The sequence below is a fragment of the Xyrauchen texanus genome, chromosome 10, assembly GCF_025860055.1.
Source record: "Xyrauchen texanus isolate HMW12.3.18 chromosome 10, RBS_HiC_50CHRs, whole genome shotgun sequence".
Taxonomy (NCBI): Eukaryota; Metazoa; Chordata; class Actinopteri; order Cypriniformes; family Catostomidae; genus Xyrauchen; species Xyrauchen texanus.
The window spans coordinates 1,827-26,813 of NC_068285.1; the positions used below are offsets into that span (position 1 = coordinate 1,827).

At 41.9% G+C, this 24,987-nt stretch overlaps 2 protein-coding genes across 2 annotated transcripts in view; one reads left to right on the top strand and one right to left on the bottom strand.

Moving 5' to 3' along the window:
* The first annotated feature begins 1,266 nt into the window (after positions 1-1,266).
* On the top strand, positions 1,267-6,548 carry LOC127650972 (uncharacterized). Its single transcript, XM_052136656.1, has 2 exons — positions 1,267-4,852; positions 5,988-6,548. Exon 1 carries the CDS (start codon positions 1,396-1,398, stop codon positions 4,012-4,014), a length of 2,619 nt encoding a protein of 872 aa, XP_051992616.1. The 5' UTR covers positions 1,267-1,395; the 3' UTR covers positions 4,015-4,852; positions 5,988-6,548.
* Positions 6,549-6,871: 323 nt separating this feature from the next.
* LOC127650771 (NACHT, LRR and PYD domains-containing protein 3-like) overlaps positions 6,872-24,987 on the bottom strand; it is a 62,060-nt gene continuing 43,944 nt past the window's right edge. Inside the window, exons 8-16 of the mRNA XM_052136406.1 lie at positions 9,518-9,691; positions 9,153-9,323; positions 8,788-8,958; positions 8,424-8,594; positions 8,059-8,229; positions 7,696-7,866; positions 7,331-7,501; positions 6,970-7,136; positions 6,872-6,882 (exon numbers count right to left, since the gene is read on the bottom strand). Of these exons, the coding sequence (XP_051992366.1) occupies positions 6,872-6,882; positions 6,970-7,136; positions 7,331-7,501; positions 7,696-7,866; positions 8,059-8,229; positions 8,424-8,594; positions 8,788-8,958; positions 9,153-9,323; positions 9,518-9,691 (1,378 nt within the window). The remainder of the gene's footprint in view (positions 6,883-6,969; positions 7,137-7,330; positions 7,502-7,695; positions 7,867-8,058; positions 8,230-8,423; positions 8,595-8,787; positions 8,959-9,152; positions 9,324-9,517; positions 9,692-24,987) is intronic.

The window sequence follows — 24,987 nt, forward strand, 5'->3', positions numbered from 1 at the left end:
CGAGAAAGTTTTAAGCCTTACTGTCCATTTTGCAAATGCCAACTGCATTACCTCAACTCCTGTCCTGAATTTGTCAAACTCACCACTGCACAAATGACTGCATGTATAAAGGATAGTAATAGATGCTGGAAGTGTGGGAGAGGACATGAGCCTGCAAAATGCACACTAAAAAAGCCATGCGCAACTTGTGATGAATAGCATCTATCAGTTCTAAATGAGGTGGTATCCAACATCAACAAGATACCTTACCATGAATACAGTATCAAGTACAGTCTATCTTGATCAAGCTACTCACTCTGGCAGAGTCATGTTAAAAGTGGTGCAGGTAAGGCTACATAGCAAAAGGAGAATACTTGATACGTATGCCATTCTAGACGATGGGTCTGAAAGGACTATAATTCTTCCCACTCTGTTCATTACCTTGAGTTGGAACAGTCAGAGGAATCACTTGCCCTCAGACAAGCGATAGTGGAGATCCAGGGTGCATCAGTATCCTTTGAGTTGTCAGTCTCCGTTAATCCAGGCATCCAACACAAGATATACAGTGCCTTTACTGCACAAGAGTTGAACCTTGCCAAGCAATCTTGTCCTATTGACATTCTGAAATGCAAGTTCCCACATCTAAGAGATGTTCCCATTAGCCCTTTCAAAGAGGTACAGCCCATGCTTCTTATTGGTTCTGATTACCCACAGCTCATCACACCGATAGCCCCAGTGCAAATTGGCCCACTGGGCAGCCCTGTTGCAGTCAGTACCAGTTTGGGTTGGGCTATCCAAGGTCCAGTTACATTCCTAGACCAGCCACTTGAAACAGCATGTTTGAACACTGCACTGTTCAGCAGTCCTTCACAAGATCTGCTTCACCATGTGGAAAAGCTATGGCAAGTAGATGTACTTCCCTTCCAACCAGTTAAGGATATTACTCGATCCAAGCAGGACAAAAATGCTCTCAAATTACTGGAAACAAAGACAGAGCGAGTAGAAGTAGAGGGAGTATACCGCTACGCAACTCCTCTCCTTCATAAAGATAACGCAAACAGTTTACATGCAGGTCCTGAATCTGTCATGGCCCTTTTAAGGGCCACTGAGCGGCGCCTTGCTAGAGATTCCAAGCTGGCAGAAGTCTACAATAAAGAGATTCATAAATTGGAACAGACAGGGTAAGTAGTGAAACTCAACCATGAACAAGCTAAAGCTACAGTTGAGTCATGGTTTATTCCCCACCATATTGTACATCATAACAACAAAGCTAGAGTTGTGTTCAACTGCTCTTAGTTTCAGCAAGCCTCTCTGAATGATCAGTTACTGCCCGGGCCTACGCTAGGTCCATCCTTGCTGGGAGTTCTCCTCAGGTTCAGAGAATACCCTGTAGCTATTAGTGGTGACATTCGTGCAATGTTTCACCAAGTGCGTCTCCTTCCTGAAGATGAGAACTTACTGCATTTTTTATGGAGAGATTTGGAAAGGGAAAGGAATCCTTACATATATGAGTGGCGTGTTCTTCCATTTGGAACCACATGCAGCCCATGTTGCGCTACATACGCCCTCCAGCGTCATGTCAAAGACCATCATGAGGGTAACGAAGATGTAGCAGATTCTGTATTGCAATCTTTCTATGTGGATAACTGTCTGCAGTCACTCCGCACAATCGATCAAGCCAAACAGCTCATAGACAAAATGAGACTGGTATTATCAACTGGGGGATTTGAAATCAGACAGAGGGCCAGTAACTACCCAGAGGTAATTGGACACCTACCAACTGAGGCAAGGTCTGAAAGCTGTGAGCTATGGTTGACTGTAAACAAAACAGACCCACAAGAGTCTACACTTGGACTCTCTTGGCATTGCTCCTCTGACAAGCTTGGTTATAAACACTACCAACTATCTTCTGATCAGCCTACCATGCGTAACATTTATCGGGTGCTAGCCTCTCAATATGACCCTCTGGGATACATTTTACCATATACCACATGTGCCAAAATCCTTGTACAAGCTCTGTGGATTAATAAAAGAGGCTGGGATGATCCCATTGAAAGAGAAATGCTCCAAAGATGGCAGGAATGGGTTAGTGAACTACAGTACCCTCCCCAGGTGTGCATGCCAAGGGGTTATTTCCCACTCTGTCTAGAACCTGACAAAGGCTCAATTGAACTGCACGTGTTTTGTGATGCCTCTGAAAAGGCCTATGGGTCAGTGGCATACATGCATCTCCAAGACAATAAGGGAGGGATTCATACGTCATTTGTTATGGCCAGATCCCGTGTTGCACCAAAAAAACAATTATCAATACCCCGACTGGAACTGTGTGGTGCCCTTGCTGGAGCTCAATTAGATAATCTCCTGTTAACAGAGCTTACTCTTCTTATCCAGAACACTGTTCTTTGGACAGACTCCACCACATTTCTGACTTGGATCCAGTCCGAATCCTGTCATTACAAGGTGTTTGTGGGCACACGGATTGCAGAAATACAAGAGTTGACCAAAGTAGATAGCTGGAGATGCGTTGCCTCTGACTTAAACCCTGCAGATTATATTACTAGGGGAAAACCTCTTCAAGAGCTCTCCAAGCCATGCCAGTGGAATGAGGGCCCTTACTTCCTACAACAGTCAGCTGAGTACTGGCCAGTACAACCTTCATCATTAACAAATGAGAGTGAGAAGAGTGAGTTAAGACAGACATTTTTATGTGCTCATATTGCTGTCCTTCAATCCCCTCTACCAGACTCAAAACAGCCCACTACATGGGCAGATTTGATCCAAGCCACCTATCAGTCTGTACATGGGGTAGCAGCACCTCCAATGTCAGCTTCACAGGACATTGACATGGAAATGTTCCTCCTGATACAAGCCCAGCGGGACAGTTTCCCTGAGGAAGTTCAAGCACTTAAAAATGGAAAGGTCATACGCACTAGCAGTAAGATAAGCAATCTGTCACCTGAATATGATGAAAATTTGGGAGTAATCCGAGTAGGAGGTCGCCTTTGCAAGGCTGAGAAACTGGATATTGATGCCTTGCATCCCATTGTACTGGCACCTGATCACCCCATCACCAAATTAATAATACAGGAGTATCTCTCCTACACACTCCTTCATCCTGGCCCTGAACGTGTTTTTGCAGAGTTGCGAAGAACATATTGGGTGGTCCGTGGAAGACAAGCAATAAGGAAACATCAATATCAATGCAGGGAATGCAGGAAATGGCGCAGTAATCCAATCATCCCCAAAATGGCGGATCTCCCTTCAGCTCGACTTCGCCTTAACCAGCCTCCATTTTGGTCAACAGGAGTTGATTGCTTTGGACCTTTCACTGTAAAGTTAGGCCGAAAACATGAAAAGCGTTGGGGGATTATTTTCAAGTGTCTCACCACAAGGTGTATTCACTTAGACCTGCTGCATAGCATGGACACCGATTCTTTCCTCATGGCTCTACGTTGCTTTATTTCCAGACGAGGAAAGCTCTTTGAGCTAATCTCTGATCAGGGCACAAATTTCAGAGGTGGCAACCGAGAACTCCAAGAAGCTTTTGCTGCACTTGAGCCAGCAGTCAGACAGAAATTGAGTGAACAGAGTATATCCTTTCAATTTAACCCTCCACATGCACCTTATTTTGGGGGAGCCTGGGAGCGTGAAATCCGCTCGGTTAAATCCTGTCTCCAGGTGGTCCTTAAAGATCAAGTTGTGTCTGAGGAAGTACTTTCTGCTGTTCTTGTTGAAGTGGAGGGGATACTCAATTCTAAACCCCTGGGTTATGTTTCCTCGGAAGTATCGGACATGGACCCTGTCACTCCAAATCTGTTGCTCATGGGGCGGCGGGATGCCTCTCTTCCTCAAGCCGTTTATGGCACTATAGAACTGCTGGGGAAAAGAAATTGGCAACACAGCCAGGTCATTGCAGATAAATTCTGGAAGCAATTCATCCAGAACTACTTGCCAAGTTTACAACTCCGTCAGAAATGGCAACAATCCACATCAGACATATCCGTGGGGCAGGTAGTTATGGTTGTTGACTCTTGAATACCACGGGCCCTCTGGCCTGTTGGCAGGGTTAAACGAGTTGTCCCTAGCAGCGATGGAAGAATTAGAGTGGCAGAGGTAGCTATTGGAAGCCGCACCTATAGTCGCCCTCAATTCAATTTTATTTGTATAGCGCCTTTCACAACACACATCGTTTCAAAGCAGCTTTACAGAATATTAGCATTAACAGACGATAAGAACTGTAATGTCTATAAAGTCGATTAATCATCATTGTGTAATTTAGATAAAATACGAATTTTAACAGTGTTTATAAATAATTAAATGATAATTGTATTAATAACCCCAGTGAGCAAGCTGTAGGCGACTGTGGCAAGGAACACAAAACTCCATAAGATGTAGATTAATGGAGAAAAATAACCTTGGGAGAAACCGGACTCACTGTGGGGGCCAGTTCCCCTCTGGCTAACATTATGAATGTAATGTAAATATTAATTATGTATAGGTAAAATCATGGTTTAAAATTATTAAACTAAGTGATAAGGGTCATTGATTTAACATAGATTGTGTTTGAACTGTAAGATTAATGACCAAAGTCTTTGAAGTCCATCTTGACATGTCTTGAAGTCCATCTTGCCCTGTCTCCAAACTCGTTGTGCTCCCAGAGTTACCTGATGATACTACTGTTACATAACTTGTTATATACAGGGACCTTTATTACATTTCTAATTTGCTGTACAAAACCCCCTGTTGAGTTCATGACATCATAGGTGGGCGGGGCTACAGACATGCCCGGACAAGTTTAGTCTTATCTAGAGTGTTCTGTTGTTGCAATGAGACATCATGCAGTTTGTTTGGATATATGTGCGTTTTTGACTATGTAAGTTCACTTTAATATGCTTCTAAGTTATATACATGCATATTCCTTGTGCTATAATTAGTTATGTGTTCTACTACTATTTAAGTTTTCATAACTCATTATTTAGACTTATTCATTGTAATGTACATTCAAGCAGTACAAGATTTGTTTAGTTTATATATATATATATATATATTATTCATAGTTATCCTTTATATCATTTCAGAGACCACATTCAATTACATACAAACAGATAAAGAGAAACGAATTTATTAAAATAAATCAATGCTTTGGAACAGAGGCTGTTGTGGAACTGTTCTTATTTGTTTCCTGATATAAACATTCTGACCGAGGTTGAAGATAATTAGTTAACACACCAGTGCATCTACATGCACAGCATCTAATACAGATATTTTTAATGAAATCTAAAAGCTTTCTGTCCCTCCATTGACCGCTTACACAACTAGCATTTTCAAGAAAGGTGGTAAAGACATGATTAAAGTAATCCATGTGTCTCTACTGGTTTAACCTCAATTTATGAACATAATCTACTACATTTACAAAATATTAATCTCCAGCGTGCGTTCATGAGAGCACCACAACGCATACATGTTGTATTGATGCAAGAGCAGACGTGCTGTAAACACGTGTTCAAGATTCATATTTTGTAAATAAAGTGGTAAACTATATTGTAAATTACAACACACACTAAGCACTCGCATGGCTTCATAAATTGAGGTTAAACCACTGATTTGGATTTCCTGCCTGACATATTGTAAATACCACAAGTACCCGCCGTTAACAATCTGTCCCTCACGGACTGCGTGACTTCACCACAAGTTGTTTTTTTTCAGTAACTAACCGACTAATAACATTTTTAGTCGACTAATCCTCTTTTAGTCTACTAATGATTAGTTGAATATTATGGGGCAGCCCTAGTCTTTACTACCTTTCTGGGCCTTGAAAGTGGTAGTTGTGTAGCTGTCAATGGAGGGATCAGAAAGCTGTCAGACTTCATTAAAAATATCTTAATTTGTTGTCTGAAGATGAACACAAAGTATTACAGGTTTGGAACAACATGAGGGTGAGTAAATAATGACGGAATGTATTTGGCTGATGCTTTTATCCAAAGCAACTTACAGTGCAATTATTACAGGGACAATCCCCCCGGAACAACTTGGAGTTAAGTGCCTTACTCAAGGACACAATGGTGGTGGCCGTGGGGTTCGAACCAGCGACTTTCTGATTAACCACCACTCATATATCTTCATCTGAAGCGTGTATTCCATCAGCCAGAATCAAAAACTTCAGTATCAGGATCAAAAGTTCCTCTCATTCACAAATCATGAAGTAGGCGATACAGGCTGTTTAAACTGTCAGGAGATGGATCTGCATGAGCATGTGAGTGCAACTTCAAGGCTGCATCTGAAACCAGGAAAATAACCTCCGGAGGCTGTATACTTGGTAACGATAAAAATAAGTTGCTTTTCAAACTATTTGGAGATCAGTTTCCTAAAGCATTCAATTCATTCAAAACAGCAGTCAGTTAAGCTATGAACTGATTAGGTAGCAAGTCAGCTGCCTTCATTTTCGGATGCAGCCCAAGATAAAAGCGCTTCACGTGTGCTTTAAGTAAATTTCTTATTCACTTGTAAAATTGGATTGATTCTGTATTTTTGAGTAAATGCGATTGCTAACGTGGACATGCCATTTATGGTTGCTGGACTACTGTATGTACTGTTTTTTCCTTCCTAATATATTAACAGTTTCTTCACTTTCATCAACAAATTACTAAAATGACTCAAATGTGATAACTAAACAGAAATCTGAAGAAACTGATATCTACCATTTAAAATGCAATGTTATATTTTTGTTTTGTGTGAAATTGAATATATATTGTGCTAAATAAGAGTTTATTATTATTATTTTTAGCAATTTTATGTTTGATACTATAATAAATTGTGTGATATGTCGGCCTTGTATCGGTCTATTGGCCACCCTGCTCTCTGGATATCGATATCGGCCATTAAAAACCCCACATCAGTCAACCACTGGTACACAGTAACCACAGCTATGTACCACAATATATTAATATTGTATATTCCAATGTACTAATGTATCTGCAAACACAAACCTCAGTATTTCCAGTGTACAGTGAGGATTCTTCAGTGCATCAGAGAGCAGCTTCACTCCTGAATCCTGCAGGTGATTGTTACTCAGGTTCAGCTCTCTCAGGGATTTTGATGATTGTAGAACTGAAGACAAACTTTCACAGCACTGACCAGTGAATCTACAAGCTGCAAATCTAAAACAAATAAAGAAACAATGATAAAAAGCAGTTTTATAAAACAAATGGTAATAACACTGTGAATGCTTTATAGTTTGATATGAAGGGTTGTGACAGTCACAGATACATTTATTGTTTCATTGTCACAGCTATGAACCACAATATATTCATATTGTATATTCCAATGTACTAATGAATCTGCAAACACAAACCTCAGTGTTTCCAGTGTACAGTGAGGACTATTCAGTGCATCAGAGAGAAGCTTCACTCCTGAATCCTGCAGGTCATTGTTACTCAGGTCCAGCTCTCTAAGGGATTTTGATGATTGTAGAACTGAAGACAAACTTTCACAGCACTGACCAGTGAATCTACAAGCTGCAAATCTAAAACAAATAAAGAAACAATGATAAAAAGCAGTTTTATAAAATAAATGGTAATAACAGAGTGAATGCTTTATAGTTTGATATAAAGGGTTGTGACAGTCACTGAGACATTTATTGTTTCATTGTCACAGCTATGAACCACAATATATTAATATTGTATATTCCAATGTACTAATGAATATGCAAACACACACCTCAGTATTTCCAGTGTACAGTGAGGACTCTTCAGTGCATCAGAGAGCAGCTTCACTCCTGAATCCTGCAGGTCATTGTTACTCAGGTCCAGCTCTCTCAAGGAGTATAATGATTGTAGAACTGAAGACAAACTTTCACAGCACTGACCAGTGAATCTACAAGCTGCAAATCTAAAAAAAAATAAAGAAACAATGATAAAAAGATGTTTTATAAAACAATTGGTAATAACAGAGTGAATGCTCTACAGTTTGATATGAAGGGTTGTGACAGTAACTTGTTTCATTGTTTCATTGTCACAGCTATGAACCACAATATATTCATCTTGTATATTCCAATGTACTAATGAATATGCAAACACACACCTCAGTATGTCCAGTGTACAGTGAGGACTCTTCAGTGCATCAGAGAGCAGCTTCACTCCTGAATCCTGCAGGACATTGTTACTCAGGTCCAGCTCTCTCAGGGATTTTGATGATTGTAGAACTGAAGACAAACTTTCACAGCACTGACCAGTGAATCTACAATCTGCAAATCTAAAACAAACAAAGAAACAATGATAAAAAGCAGTTTTATAAAACAAATAGTAATAACAGAATGAATGCTCTACAGTTTGATATGAAGGGTTGTGACAATCACTGAGCCATTTATTGTTTCATTGTCACAGCTATGAACCACAATATATTCATATAGTATATTCCAATGTACTAATTAATCCGCAAACACAAACCTCAGTATTTCCAGTGTACATTGAGGACTATTCAGTGCATCAGAGAGCAGCTTCACTCCTGAATCCTGCAGGTCATTGTTACTCAGGTCTAGCTCTCTCAGGGATTTTGATGATTGTAGAACTGAAGACAAACTTTCACAGCACTGACCAGTGAATCTACAAGCTGCAAATCTAAAACAAATAAAGAAACAATGATAAAAAGCAGTTTTATAAAAAAATTGGTAATACAGAGTGAATGCTCTACAGTTTGATATGAAGGGTTGTGACAGTAACTAAGCCATTTATTGTTTCATTGTCACAGCTATGAACCACAATATATTCATATTGTATATTCCAATGTACTAATGAATATGCAAACACACACCTCAGTATTTCCAGTGTACAGTGAGGACTCTTCAGTGCATCAGAGAGCAGCATCACTCCTGAATCCTGCAGGTCATTGTAACTCAGGTCCAGCTCTCTCAGGGATTTTGATGATTGTAGAACTGAAGACAAACTTTCACAGCACTGACCAGTGAATCTACAATCTGCAAATCTAAAACAAACAAAGAAACAATGATAAAAAGCAGTTTTATAAAACAAATAGTAATAACAGAATGAATGCTCTACAGTTTGAAATGAAGGGTTGTGACAATCACTGAGCCATTTATTGTTTCATTGTCACAGCTATGAACCACAATATATTCATATTGTATATTCCAATGTACTAATGAATCCGCAAACACAAACCTCAGTATTTCCAGTGTACATTTAGGACTATTCAGTGCATCAGAGAGCAGCTTCACTCCTGAATCCTGCAGGTCATTGTTACTCAGGTCTAGCTCTCTCAGGGATTTTGATGAATGTAGAACTGAAGACAAACTTTCACAGCACTGACCAGTGAATCTACAAGCTGCAAATCTAAAAAAAATAAAGAAACAATGATAAAAATAAGTTTTATAAAACAATTGGTAATAACAGATTGAATGCTCTACAGTTTGATATGAAGGGTTGTGACAGTAACTAAGCCATTTATTGTTTCATTGTCACAGCTATGAACCACAATATATTCATATTGTATATTCCAATGTACTAATAAATCTGCAAACACAAACCTCAGTATGTCCAGTGTACAGTGAGGACTCTTCAGTGCATCAGACAGCAGTTTCACTCCTGAATCCTGCAGGTCATTGCTACTCAGATCCAGCTCTCTCAGACTTGAGGAGTTTGAGCTGAGAACCGAGGCCAGTGCTGAACAACTTTTCTCTGTCAGATTGCAGCCCATCAGACTGAGAGAAATGACAAGATAACACTGTGTTAATCTATACATTTTAGTGAAGGCTTCTCAGTACAGCTGTTGGGTACAAAGACAAAATATATGGCCACTATGTTTGATTGCTCATAGTCGTTTGCAAACTTTTTGAAGCTCTTCTACTGTCAAGACCCAGTCTGGACTGCCCAACTTGTTTTGTTCTGGAGTTCTGTCTGTTTTGGTCCATGTGTGCATTTGTTTTGAGGACATGTATTTGTTTGTGTTTGTGTCAGCCATGTGCTCTCCTTACTCCGCCTCCTCATTCCACCTTGCCACACCTCCTCATCTGATCCTTGTTGTGTTGTTTGTCATCACCTGTTCCTCATGTGCTCTCCCTCTACATGCTGTGCCTTCTACCTTCTTGTGTCTGTTAGATCGTTTTGTGAGTTTGGTTAGTCAGTCATTCCTAGTCTGTTTCTCCAGTTGGTGTCTTGTTTATTTTCTTAGTTTCAAATTGGTTCTATTAATTTTGCTGTGAGAGTTTTTGGTTTGTATTTTGTTTTTTTGTTTTTTTCATAAAAGCTCTTTCTTTAGCATCCCTGCACTTGGGTCCAGATTCCTGCAAAATATTCTGATGTCTAAGAATTTTTGTCCCGAAAACAAACCTGAACTTCCCCAAAACAACTCTAATGTATGATGGAAGTGAAGTTAGGTCAATTAAGCAGTTTAGTAAAGATATATATTAAGAGCATAATACTTGTAGCTACCTTAAACTGTTTATCACACAGTTATAGCCTGTGTTCATTGTCATGTTAACATTTGAATTTGTGCAAATCCTGAATAATCCTGTCTAACAATTCATTCTAATAAAATAAAATTAAACATATGTAGCACACTTGAATGAATGAACAAGCGTGTGAATTGGTTGGGTTCTTTTATTCAGCCAGCGTCATTCGCAACAGCTCCGTACCACACAGTACAACATAACTCAATACTCATAGTCCCGTTCAAACCTCGCGTGAACTAACTTTTCTTTTCCTCTTCTAGGTTTTTCTCCGGGGGTATTCCTCTGGCTTACTGCCACCCACTGGACACCCATCACATAGCTGTATACTACAAGTTGACATGCAGGTACTGAATAATTAAATAACCATTATTAATCAAATAACTGAAATGACAAAAAACTATTACATGGGGGGTCTAGCTTTTAACTCACAATTATTTTATAACAATTATACTATTCTATCAATGTATATTCTAGATTTCCCCACATTCTCCCCTACAAAACAGAATGTAGTCCCGACATTCTCAGAATAAATTACTGGTTATCTACCCGTAGATCATTTCTTTGGTAGGAGTCAGTGATACAACAGTTTTAGTACTCGTGCTATACTGTCACCCGACACACAACATGTATCTCCTTTTCCATGCAGTGTGTTTGTAGCAAACATCATTGTGCACCATGATCTTCTACCACCATCGCTGTTTATCAACAGGAATCTGTACTTTCACTGAAGGAATCTAACCTTACACCATTGAAACAATTTACTTTATGTTTTCTTCTGGAATGTTATGGTAACTTTTTCCTCTTTAAAACAAAAATATGAACTCAATCTTATTCTGGTCTTATTTTAACTTCTTACCATTTTAACTAGAACTAATTACTGTGATTTAATTCAGCAGTTTACCCATCTTCGATACTAGGCTGGCCTAGAGTATGGTAAGTAAACATTTTCTTTTGTTTTCTGTTTCTCAAAGGATATACTCTTTTGCAGACAGGTGTTGAAGGAGGCTCCCCATCACTTTCTTCGGCATCACCAGTTTCTTCAGCCTCTTCTCTGTAGAATGACACATCATCTTCTCCCTGTCCTGCACCTTGTTCATGTTCCACCTCGGGTTCTGCATCGTTCAGCATCACCGTGTCTTCTGAATGAGGTTCTGGAGGTTTTGGCTGTAAACCATTTCTGGCGCTCCGACTCTCCTTGTCGACTGGCACTCCAACCAGGCATTTCCAATCATCCTCACCATCTGAACTGTCACAGAATGTTTGATTTTGCTGTGTCGATGTTTTTTCATTCTCGCCTCTTTTCTTGTTTTCTTTTTCAGGTCTTCCAGGTAAGTATTCTCTCTGTACAGGTAAGTAGTCACACGGTAACAGTAGGTTCCTGTGTAGTATTCTTGTTTTCCCTTTCCCATGTTCAGGTCGAACTTCATATACTGGACTGTCCTGGTACTTCCTCTTGGTGACGACATAAACTTGTTCTTCCCAAAATGATCGAAGCTTCCCAGGTCCACCTTTTTCCTTGAAGTTCGAACAAGTACTCTGTTCCCAGGGATCAGTTCAGCTCCGTGTACTTTCTTATCATACAAAGCTTTACCTCTTTCCTTCTCTTTGTGTGACACTCTTGAGGCTAACTTGTAAGCTTCTGTCATTCTCTTCCTCCAATCCTCAGCATAGTCATGGTAAGAGGAGCTTTGGTCCTTTGCTGGTACGCTGAACATGATATCAATGGGCAGTCTAGGAGTATGGCTGAACAGGAGATAATAGGGAGCAAACCCTGTCAGCCTCACTTTTGTACAGTTGTATGCATTCACAACTTTTGCAAGTGATGTCTTCCAGTCGGCTTTGGCGGTTTCGGTAGGGTCCTCAGCATTGCTAGCAAAGTCCGATTAAACCGCTCAACTTGACCGTTCCCCTGCGGGTGATACGATTGTCGGTGTGGGAGCCTTGCACACCACTGTACTCTTGCAGCTTTGAAAACAGTTTGTTATCAAACTCCCTGCCTTGGTCAGTGATGCAGTTTTGTCGGGAACCCAAACTTCAAAACAAAGTCCCCGAACACCTTCTCAGCCGCTGTCTTGGCACTCTTGTTTCTGCATCGTCACGCCTCGTGGCAGCGTAAAGTGGTCCATCACACCTAAAATGTATTCATAACCTCCCTTACACTTCTCTAGATGCAGAAAATCAATAGAGACCAGCTCAAATGGGTAAGTGGTGGTGATGTTTATCAGAGGAGCTCGGGTCAGTTTGTTTGGACGCTTGCTTCTCAAGCAACTACAAACACGTGTGACATAGTGTTCCACTTCCTTTTGCATGTGGGGCCAATAAAATCGATCTCTGATTAAGTTCAGCACCCTTTCTGCTCCCAGGTGGCCCATGTCTTGATGCAACTCCTTATAAACGAGCTCATGGTATCTCCGAGGCAATACCAACTGATGACGAGTGGCTGTTTTCCGAAACAAGAGACCATGTTCATCCAGGTATAATTTTGCTCTTTCCCTCATCAGTCCCCGAACCTCTCTACCCTGACTTCTGTTCACAGGCCGCGGTTTCACTTTTAGGTATGTAACGGCTTCTCTGATATCAGGGTCTTCCTCTTGGTCTTTTCTCAGTACCTCCTTGGGGATCTCTGCAACTGCAGTGAACAGCTCCTCCTCCTGTTCTCCCGACAACGCAGTTTCAATTGTAAGTGGACACAACCACGGCCCTCTCTCCAGACTCTGTACTACCGCTGACTGAGATAAGCTGACCATGACTTCAGGGTGCACTTCTTCTGAACAGGTTTTCATGTACTGTTCCATATGCAGCGGCATACGCGACAAGCCATCCAGCGTCCCCATTTGACTTTCCTGGGCGGTATTTGATGGTAAATCGAAAGTCAGCAAGTTCCGCTACCCACCTGTACGTTGTGGCATTTAACTTGGCGGTTGACATCACATATGTGAGAGGGTTATTGTCCGTGTACACAATGAATGATGGTGCATGATAGACATAGTCTCTGAACCGTTCACATATAGCCCACTTCATGGCCAAGAACTCCAACTTTCCTGAGTGAAGATGGTAGTTTTTCTCAGGAGGGGTTAGGGTTCTTGATCCATACGCTATTACCACTAACTTGCCTCTTTGTCTTTGATAAAGCACCGCACCAAGGCCTTCCTGTGAAGCGTCGCAATGGAGTACAAAAGGTTCATCCAGATCTGGATATCCCAGCACCGGTGGGTTAGATAAATAGTCAATTAACTCACAGAGGGCCTTTTGATGTTCATCTGTCCACGTGACTGGATGTGATGACGCTAAGCTGTCCTTGGCCATGTTTCCCTTTTCCTTTCCGCTTCATCTGTACTTTCCCTGTTGGTGTCTTTTTTTCAGCGAGCAGCAGATAAAGAGGTGCGGCCTTGCGGGAAAAGTTTCCAATGTATGACCGGTAGTAGGAGAGGAATCCTAACAACTTTCTCACCTCACCAACTGTCTTAGGGGTCCTTTCTTTCAGTGCTTGGACAGGAGCAACGTCAGCCGGGTCCATCGTGTACCCATCTTTTGTCACCAGCCTCCCTAGGAATCGTACCTGATTTCGGAACACTTCACATTTTCGAGCGTTAGCTTGACACCATGGTTCTGATAACACTGCAGCACTTTTCTAAGGTCCTGAAGATGATCATCAAATGTTTTAGAATGAACTAAATTATCATCCAAATATGGTTGACCTCATCACGCAATTCTCTCAGGCACTCCTCCATGCTCCTTTGGAATTCAGCAGGTGCATTTGACAATCCGAAAGGGACCCTCACCCATTCATATAGTCCCCACGGTGTAATGAACGCAGTGAGAGGTCGGCTGGATTCCTCTACAAAACCCTGGTGATAGGCTTTGCCTTGATCAAGGACTGAAAACCAGGTGTTGCCTGCCAAGCTGTCGAGCATGTCCTGTATGCGGGGAATAGGGTGTCTATCTGGAATGGATTTCTTGTTTAACTCCCTATAGTCACAGCAGAGGCGGAGAGTTCCATCTTTCTTATGCACACAGACTACTGGTGAAGAATATGGTGACTTAGATTTAGTAATCCACCCCTTATTTAACAGATCCTCCAGGTATTCTTTAACTTCTCTGCTGAAGTGGCTTCGGACGGACATGTATGTGTGCTTCACGAATGTGGTATCATGGAGGCGGATTTTTAGCTGGAGAGATGGAATACATCCTACCTCGCTGTCATCATAAGCAAAAGCACCACTCTCATCCCTTAAAAGCTGCTTCACTTTCTGCTGCTGTTCAGGTTTTAAGTGATCAACGCATACAGGAGGGTCCCATAGGTTATTTTTTTGAGCCGTTGGCGTTGTATTTGCGTTTTCTGTAGATTGGCTGACTTGTTCACCGTCTTTTTGGAACAGGCTTTGGCTGGTGTGTGCAACAGTCGCACATGCAACCTCTTTCTGAGCGGTCACCGGTCTCACTTCGGCGGGGTAGATGGCTTTTACTCGCTGGATATGGCCCAGAACTGCCCGTGGAGGCAGGTCGATGTCATGAGTAGTATCATTGATCACAGGGATACAGATACGTGAACATGTCCCTCTCTGGAGGCCGAAAATGTTTTCCTCCACCCTCAATCCATCTGGCCACTTCGCGCACTCATCCGGCACAAAAAGAGCATCTTGATCAGATAGCAAAGGGCCCGCTTTAATGCAACATTTGACAGCTCTAGTCTGTTTGGCAGGAATCTTTGTTACTGACCGTCCTACTTTCGCTACTCCATCGCTGAACCTTTCGTCTTGGCTTCTCACTAAGTTCAGCAAAACCTCAGCTTTCTTGCAGTCACAGGACAGTGCAGTACTCATGGCTTTGGTCTTTACTTTGGTAGGTCGCTCGACACCACTGTTCAACAGGTACTCAATGACATTGTAACCAATGATAGGCTCCTCTGCCACTTCATCGTCACCACATACTAAAACCGGTACCTCCAGTTCCAAAGGTGTGGTTTTGTCTGTTCCCAGCTTGAATGTCACTTCGACCCAGCTTTCAAACGGGATCACTGTTTTATTCACTGCTCGACCGGTGAGGGTTCCAGGGCCTAGGATCTCTTCAAGGCCACGTAGTATTGTGTGTGGGAGATGTTCTTTTCTCCACTTTTCATTCATGAGACAGACTTGTGAGCCAGTATCCCATAGCGCTTTTGTTGCTACCCCATCGAAGAAACAGTTCACCATACATTTTTCTCCGATCAAATTCAATAACTGTGCATTACGTTTGGTGGACAGCTGATTAGCAGTTATGGATCTGATATGCTGCAGGGGGCTCTCCTTTCGCTTCGCTGCTTCCTGAGCTTCCAGCTGCTTAATGCTGTCACACAGGAGTTCACGTTGATGTTCTGGCCACAGTGATGATGTAGTGTGAGTTGTTACCACCATACTGCTAGCTGAGTGTCCTCTTTCTGTTCTTCCTGCAGGTGGTCCCCTGCACCCTCTGGAAAGATGTCCACTTTGCCCACATTTAAAGCAATGATCACACTGGTCACCTCTGCCATCATCTTGACATCCACGGCATCCTCGCTTCCTTTCTCTGGGCTGCGTGGAACGGTAAGTACTCATCGCTTTCTTCATTTCTCCGATCTCCTCTTTCAGCTGTTTAACGACCTCATAGAGCTCAGAGTCTTTCTTGTCCATGACTTGTGGAGTTTTCAAAGCTTTTAATTGTGTGCATGTGGACTGTTCTTTACCTCCAACAGCATAACCCATTCTCTCTTGACTTTGACGTAGTTCTACTGGAACCTCACTGACTTTAGTTTCTTTGATGTTGGCATTTTTCTTGAACTTTTGCTGTCGTTCGCACTCAAGACTTGCAGCTTCGTTCATAGCTGTGATGAGAACCTCATCTGTGATTTTAGGATCATCAAGGCAGGTTTTTAACTGATACTTAATGTGATCGTTTGATAACCCTGTTCCTAGTGCGCGCAGGAATCTTCTCTGTATGAGATCAGGGCTGTACGATTCTTCTCCATCCGGTTCTCGAGCAGCAGCTAAAAGTCTTTCCTTCAGCTCAATGGCACGGAATAGGAAGTTTTGTGGTGACTCACGGCTCTCTTGAGTGATGTTTATCAGTCGATGATACAGGTCTGTTGAGCTTTCTTCCTTATAATGGCCTTTCAGAATTGTGCGCAGCTGGGAAAGGGTTAAATCTGTCTTGATCTCCAGCATATCACGCAGGCTCATACCTGGACTGACTGCTCTTATCACAGCATCAATTATTTCAGACTCTCTGTGTCCCTTGTTCACTCCAGCATCAATTTGGTGCATCAAGTTGTTATATGACAGCTTATCTTTCTGACCACGTTCTCCAATTTGTCCATTAATCTTAAAATCACGCCGGATGGTGACTTCAGGAACTGCATGATGATGTTGGGGAAACACAGGGGGACTTGACACATCAGGAACTTTCAAACTCAGGCGTTGAATTTCGTTTTTCATCACATTTGTTGACAACTCAAACTGATGCTGCAATTCTGTGTACTGTCTCTTTAAATGCGCTGAGCTCCGCCGAATTTCTGTCTGCGTCACCACCGCCATCTTGTACCGCAGCGGTCACAGATTTGCGTTATCCCGCTTGAAAACTCTAACAAATTGTTCACATGTTGACGGGCTACATCATCGTCTTCCGTCTCTATAACACTCTCTACTGCTTCACTTATTAATCTGATCAGCGAGTGCCGTTTGGCTTGTCCCTCCACTGATAGTTTTGCATACACACACACCTCGTGCAGCTGATCGAAGCCGCAGCCGGAGCAACGCCGCGCTCAGCTGATCTTGCAGTTGCTCAATGTCCATGCTCAGCGTTTTCAGTAGACAACTCACTCAAAACGGCACCGCTGATCCCATCCTCGTCGCCAGTATTTTGTAGCACACTTGAATGAATGAACAAGCGTGTGAATTGGTTGGGTTCTTTTATTCAGCCAGCGTCATTCGCAACAGCTCCGTACCACACAGTACAACATAACTCAATACTCATAGTCCCGTTCAAACCTCGCGTGAACTAACTTTTCTTTTCCTCTTCTAGGTTTTTCTCCGGGGTATTCCTCTGGCTTACTGCCACCCACTGGACACCCATCACATAGCTGTATACTACAAGTTGACATGCAGGTACTGAATAATTAAATAACCATTATTAATCAAATAACTGAAATGACAAAAAACTATTACATGGGGGGGGTCTAGCTTTTAACTCACAATTATTTTATAACAATTATACTATTCTATCAATGTATATTCTAGATTTCCCCACACATACATGATTTATACATAAGCCTCTGAAATTAATGTCCGAAAAAATATTTTTCTCAGGTGCAAAAATCACAAAATAATTCCACAAAGTGACATCAGCCTTCAACACGCTCCAAGTAGTCAAGAGTTTAGGTTGATCCAGTTAAACCCATTACATGTCTTCCGAAAGGTATTGGACACTCGCACAACGTAAGCAGTGACATACATCCAAGTCCATGTGACAGAGTGAAGTATGCAAGGGGATACCATTTTTAAATGGATGGTAGGCCTGAGCAGCATGCTCCTGAGGCGGGAATTTGGCAAATGTGCCACATAGTGACGTAGCTATTTCACAGAGGTAATGGCTGGACTGCAAACCATGTATTTCAGGAGCAGTGTGTTCTGTGGGAGAGTAACTCCCTTTGGCATGGAATTTGTGCTTTCTAACTTTGCAGACCTTTTACATGCACAAACAGCAATATTACGCACTAATGGAAAGGTAATGTCCCAATAAGTACAATAGGGCCTCTTTAAGCCTAATCCAGACACTAATTAGATAATTTACTGTTTTAACAATGTAAACAAAACGTACGTAACAACTTCTTACAATAAATAAAGTCAGTTGTTTAGCTGTTTTCAATGGCAGCAAATGTAGGTGCTTCTCTTTCACAATGTGGCCCTGTTTTTCAGGCCACCGTGTAAAACACTTGGCATTAAGCTGAGAAGAATTTACTCTATCAATCTTTTAAAGAGAAAATAAGTCTTTGATATCATGTATTTATACTTGCGCTCATCCTATAATGACATGAGAGATTTCAGAAGACATGACAATATTTCTGGTAAGTGAACACAGTGATCAACGATACTCTCTGGTTTTTATGGTGCATTTAGAGAATTTTTAGGGAGAGAATGTTTCAGTGCACTGGAATGATTGTGCGACTGGCACAGCTGTAAAAATGGCTGACTCCCTGACCAGTGCCCTGCTTAGTAAACTAGAGAGCTGATTGAGATGAACCCAATAACATTCATTAGGTGTGTTCAACTTCAACTGCAGCTTGCCTTACCGATCTGTGAGATTTACCATTTGTAGTAGAGGAAGGAGTTGAAAATGGAGCCATCAAGCCGGACACATTCTGTTTCACGACATTTGCTGAACCCACATTAGTCACAGAAGATCCCACAAGGATTGCTTTGTTTATTACAGATGAAGTGGAAATCAGAACTCAGGATTTAAATTTACATACAAAAACCGAAAACATTACTGATTTGAAAAGATTGAGTTCTTCTAAATGCAGTGCCTGCTGTGTGTAAGAGAAAGTCCAATAAATGTCTAATTATTTTGATGCTGTGGCAGCGGGGGCGTGGTCAAGTGCCCGTCCGGGAGAGAAAAGCGGTAAGGGCGCTTACACCTGAGCTAAATTATGCCTAACACCTGTCTCTAATTCCAGTGAGCACGAGGAGAGCGGCATAAAAGCAGACACAGAGCCTCCAGTCGAGAGAGAGAGAAGAAGAAGAGGGCTCCTCCGCCCACAGGATCGCCACCAAATGGTCCTCCGCCAGACGAACAGCTTCCTCCAGCGACGCCGGGCGGTGGCACTGGACCCACTCCACCGTTTTCCTGGGCAGCCGTTGGAAGAATTGTTCCAGCACCACCTGATCGATCACTCCCTCGACGTCGCGCTTCCCCGCGAGCAGCCACCTCCAACAGGCGTCCCGGAGCCGTTGAGCAAACACAAACGGGCGATCGGACTTCTCTAACTTCATGCCCCAGAAGAGCTGGCGATTCTCTTCTGGGCTCCGACTGACCCGTTGCAGAATGGCTCTCTTCAGGTCTGAGTAAGCCAGGAGGTTCGTCGCCAGCAGTTGTTGTACCTCAAGTTGAGCTTCTTGGGGCTAGCCCACTGTTCGAGCGGCCAGCCCCAAATTTCTGCCGTGCGCTCAAACAAATCGAGGAAGGCCTCAGGATCATCTGCTGCCCCCATCTTCTGTAACGTAGGCGGGGGTAACGTAGCACGGGTGTCCGGGGTCGCGGTTGTGGCCGACGCGGTCTCCTGGCTGAGGAGGCTCCGGATGGCGTGCCGGTACTCTGCCTGAGCCCGCATGATTTCGAAAAACCGGTGATCTCAAAAAATCGGAGCTCAAGCAGGGATTGCAGGTGGCTTTGATGTAACGTCACGAGGGACTGGAGGACCTCCGCCAGCTGGGAGGACTCTATGGGGCAACCTTTCTCCATGCTTGGATGAACTTGGAATTTGTTCCCGGGTTTCGGCACCAGTGTAAAGACCCTCACGGGAAAGAGGACACAGAAAATGAGGTTGCGAACAAAGGTAAGGCTTTAATTGCCGTTTTTCTTTTTAACAGGTTGCAAATGTTTACACAATAGTTCACATGCGCATTGGGTTGGCTTGTTGGGGTTCTCTCTCTCGACTGGAGGCTCTGTGTCTGCTTTTATGCCGCTCTCCTCGTGCTCACTGAAATTAGAGACGGGTGTTAGGCATAATTTAGCTCAGGTGTAAGCGCCCTTACCGCTTTCCTCTCCCGGACAGGCACTTAACCATGCCCCCGCTGCCACAGATACCAATAAAGGAGTCCATATTTTTTGTAATTTTGAATTGTTTTTATGAATACACATGATATTACTATGATAAACATATTATAATATGAGATAAATAATGTGCTGTTATAAAAACATGAATAAGATAGAGTTTATTGGAACTGGAGTTGTCATAATAAACACCTTGGTAATGGCATACCATCATACTACTCTTATTTCTTTCTCAGACTGACATAGCTGAAGTAGTAAAAGTAATATGTGTCATTTGATATTCATATGCATCCCATGAAACTGTAACCCGCACAAGAAGAGACAGTCACAATGTGAGTCAAAACTGCGTTTTATTGCAGGCAAAAGTACAAACAAGGGCAAATCCAATGAGAGTGGTCAACGAGAGTGGGAGGTCGAAGCCGGGAAAACAGTGAACAACTAGACGGGACTAGCGAGGGCAAAAGACAGGGTAACTAGGGGAACACTAGCACTGGCAAAGCGAAGGGGTAAACTAAACAATAACCAACCAGAGTGAGACGAATGTGCCGTGGTATTTATAGGGGAACAAACGAGTGGTGCAGGTGAAACGAATGACAGGTGATTGGGACTAGTACAGGTGTATACAATGATCTGGTGTGCTGATGAGGCGAGTGCAGGTGTATACAATGAGGTGCTGATTGAGGCGAGTGCGGGAGTGTCTAATACTCTGGCGATAGGGAGCGGGCATGAGAGCTCGAGGAATCAGAACGAGTGCGGGAACTCGAGGGAACTGAACGAGCATGTAAGCTCGAGGGAATAGGGTGAACCGAAGGAGCGGGGTTCGTTACAGAAACACACGCTATCATTGTCATCTGTGATTCTGGCCAATCATGAATAAGTTGTGACATCATCAGAGCTCTTGCAGCCACTCTGGAGAAGCTGCATTGGCAGTGCCAGCCGACTGCTCTTGAATCACACACAAGGTACTTTAATGGCATACATCACAGTGACGCGGCACTGTCGCCATCTTAAGTCACACAACAACCGACATGCACTGCTTCAAGTCAAACTCTGATCGGATCTGATCACACAGCGCTGCATGAAGTCAAACATCTATTGATTACACTTAGATTAAAACATTACCTACAGATGATAACACAATATTTACCACCAAATCCTCTTTTCCTCCGTGTACAATCTTCTAATTTAAAAATAATGTCACCTCAGTAAATCAGTCAACAAAGATAAACACTTGACATAAAGCCGTCTAAACTAATAATTCATTACCAATCTAAATAAATGTTGATCACTATATTATTCACACCTTAATTAAATTTTATATATTACAGTATAACATCATATAATATAGTTTTTAGTTAGAAACAGAGAAAAAAACTGTGTAAAATAAACATTGCAGGAATAAAGGAAGCTATAATATGACAAATAAATTAATAAAGTAAAAAACAATCAAACCCTTAAAATAATAGTAATAATTATTCAGTATTATATCATATTTAACTGGGGTTTTGCACATCATGTTCATTAAAGAAATGTTTTAGTAAAAATATATGCAGGTAAATAATTATTTATTTATGAGGCAGATGTGTATTATTGTATGTGGAAGCATAAATAAAAATGATAAAGTATCAGTATAAAGTAAATAAAGTATCGTTTTGTATTTATTTAGTGGAAAACTGTAGAAAACATGCTTTTGTTTTATTAAACTAGATTATTTACTTTGCATTAAACATTTTGAATCTATTTGGCTCCAATGTCTGTTTAAAATGAAGGTAAAACTATTAAAAGTAACACATGAAACCAAACAAACATCAAAATAGTATAAGGGGTTGTTTTTAATCTAACAAAATACATTAAAATCTAACCTCTGCTATTTAATTACAATAAAGTGAGATTAAAACACTAAATTACTCACTCAGCTTTTCTGGATGCTTTGATCACCGGCAGCAGCATCAGAAGACATTCATGTGATGGATCATATTTCCTCAGATTAAACTGATCCAGCTCCTCTTCTGAGTTCAGCAACACAAACACCAGAGCTGACCACTGAGCAGGAGAGAGACGGACTCCAGAGAGACAATTGATATCTCTTCTGTTCACGTATGTTTGTACTTCCTGCACTAGAGAATGATCATTGAGTTCATTCAGACAGTGGAACAGATTGATGGATTTCTCTGGAGAGGGATTCTTCCAGATCTTCATCTTAATGTACTCAACTATTTCCTGTTTGCTGTCAGAGCTGCTTCCTGTCTGTGTCAGTAGGTCTCGTAAGATTGTCTGATTGGACTTCAGTGAGAGACCCAGAAGGAATCGAAGGAAAAGGTCCAGGTGTCCGTTCTCACTCTGTAAGGCCTTGTCCACTTCACTCTTCAGGAAATCTCTCATAGACGACCTAAACTTACTGAAGAGACCTGATGTTTGTTGAGAAAAGGAAAGAAAAGCATACAGAGCAGCGAGAAACTCCTGAATGCTCAGATGCACAAAGCTGAACACCTTCCTCAGGTGCAGTCCAAACTCCTCTCTGAAGATTTGGGTACAAACTCCCGAGTACACTGACGCTTCTCTGACATCAATGCCACACTCTCTCAGGTCCTCCTCATAGAAGATAAGGTTCCCTTTTTCCAGCTGTTGAAAAGCCAGTTTTCCCAGAGACAGAATCCTCTTTCTAGCCTGCTGAAGATCCACCTCACATTTCCCATCATACTTCTGGCTCTTCAGTTTGCTCTGAAAGATCAGGAAGTGTGTGAACATTTGAGTAAGAGTCTTGGGGATCTCTGCACTCTCTGCTTCACTCAACAGTCTCTGGAGAACAGTGGCTGAAATCCAACAGAAGACTGGTATGTGACACATGATGTACAGGCTTCTTGATGATTTCATGTGTGTGATGATTCTGTTGGCCAGATGCTCATCTTTTATTCTCTTCCTGAAATACTCGTCCTTCTGAGGGGTCATTGAAGCCTCGTACATCTGTGAGCTGGTCAACACACTCAGGAGGAATCTGATTGGCTGCTGCTGGTCGAGAGGTGATCCAGAGCAGAGCAGAAGGAAGCAGATTCCCTTGATGAGGTTGGTCAGCAGCACATCCACTGAGGCCGATTCTGTCACATCACACAAAATATCATTGTTCCGGAAAGCTAGAGGAAGTCGACACTCATCCAGACCATCAAAAATGAAAATGACTTTGTAGTCATCAAGGAATGTTGTTCTCAGTTCTTTTGTATCTGTGAAAAACTGATGAAGAAGATCCATCAAACTGATATTTTTGTGCTTCATCAGATTGAGCTCTCTGAAAGGAAGTGGAAATATGAAGTGAACATCCTGATTTGCTTTTCCTTCAGTCCAGTCCACAATGAACTTCTGCACAGAGACAGTTTTCCCAATTCCAGCAACTCCTTTAGTCAGCACAGTTCTGATGGCTTTGTCTTGTCCAGGTAAGGCTTTAAAGATGTCATTGCATTTGATTGGTGTTTCCTGTGTCTCTGCTCTCCTGGATGCTGTCTCAATCTGTCTCACCTCATGTTCATTATTGATCTCTGCACTCCCTCCCTCTGTGATGTACAGCTCTGTGTAGATCTCATTCACAAGTGTTGAGCTGCTTTGATTTGACATTCCTTCAGTAATTCTATGGAATTTCTCTTTTAGTTTTGTTTTGAGTTTTTGTTGATGCACAGAAATCAGTTCTGATGTAGAGAGGAAAAGAAATGGGAATTATAATTGATGTTGATGTTTAATGGTCATTAGACATGAAGTTTATTTTCTTTCACTAATATTGAGTGAATCCAGACACTGTGTGTTTCCTCTGAAGGTGACGTGATGTAATAGTGACGTGAGTGCGAGCTCTTACTGGTTTGAAGTGTGTTAGCGAGGTCTGTCAGCTTCATCTTCTTCAGGACGTGCAGTGTGATCTTCAGAAACCCCTCTCTGACTCTGCTCTGACCTTCATCATCCTCCTCCTCTCTCTCAGAGCATGCTGGGGAATCTGAGATCAGTAGTCTCTTGAAACTCTTCAGCTCTTTCTTCATCAGAGAGATGATTTTGTGCTCAAGTTCCTGAAATCAGTGAACATTCAAACAACAAACTTAATTCAGTAACAGAAAAGAACTGAAGGATCAGTGGACAAGAATCACCACTCATTTTATTTGTGCTTTAGTTGTCTTGAATACATCAGTGTGTGTGTGTGTGTGTGTGTGTGTGTGTTATTAAGATTAGGGTGAATTTGTAAAGCTTCACAAAGTGGTGTGTCTGAGAGAGACATTACAGTGTGTATTAAAATAAAACAGGAATGAGTATGTGTTGTATTGTTCACACACACACACACACACACACACACACACACACACACACACACACACACACACACACACACACACACGTAGTGTTTCCATGTTTTATGGGGACTTTCCATAGACATAATAGTTTTTATACTGTACAAACTTTATATTCTATCCCCTAAACCTAACCCTACCCCTAAACCTAACCCTCACAGAAAACTTTCTGCATTTTTACATTTTCAATAAAACATAATTTAGTCTGATTTATAAGCTGTTTTCCTCATGGGGACCGACAAAATGTCCCCACAAGGTCAAACATTTTGGGTTTTACTATCCTTATGGGGACATTTGGTCCCCACAAAGTGATAAATACACGCTCACACACACACACACACCACAAAAATTGAGTCCAATGGCACTTTTCCAGCAGTTGACTCTGATTCATCCTGTTTGTTTCTGTAGTTGATCAAAGACTCTCCTGAACTGAAGTTATAT

Coding starts and splice junctions, on each gene's coding strand:
- LOC127650972 (XM_052136656.1), top strand. CDS start 1,396: ATGTTTCACCAAGTGCGTCTCCTTCCTGAAGATGAGAACTTACTGCAT.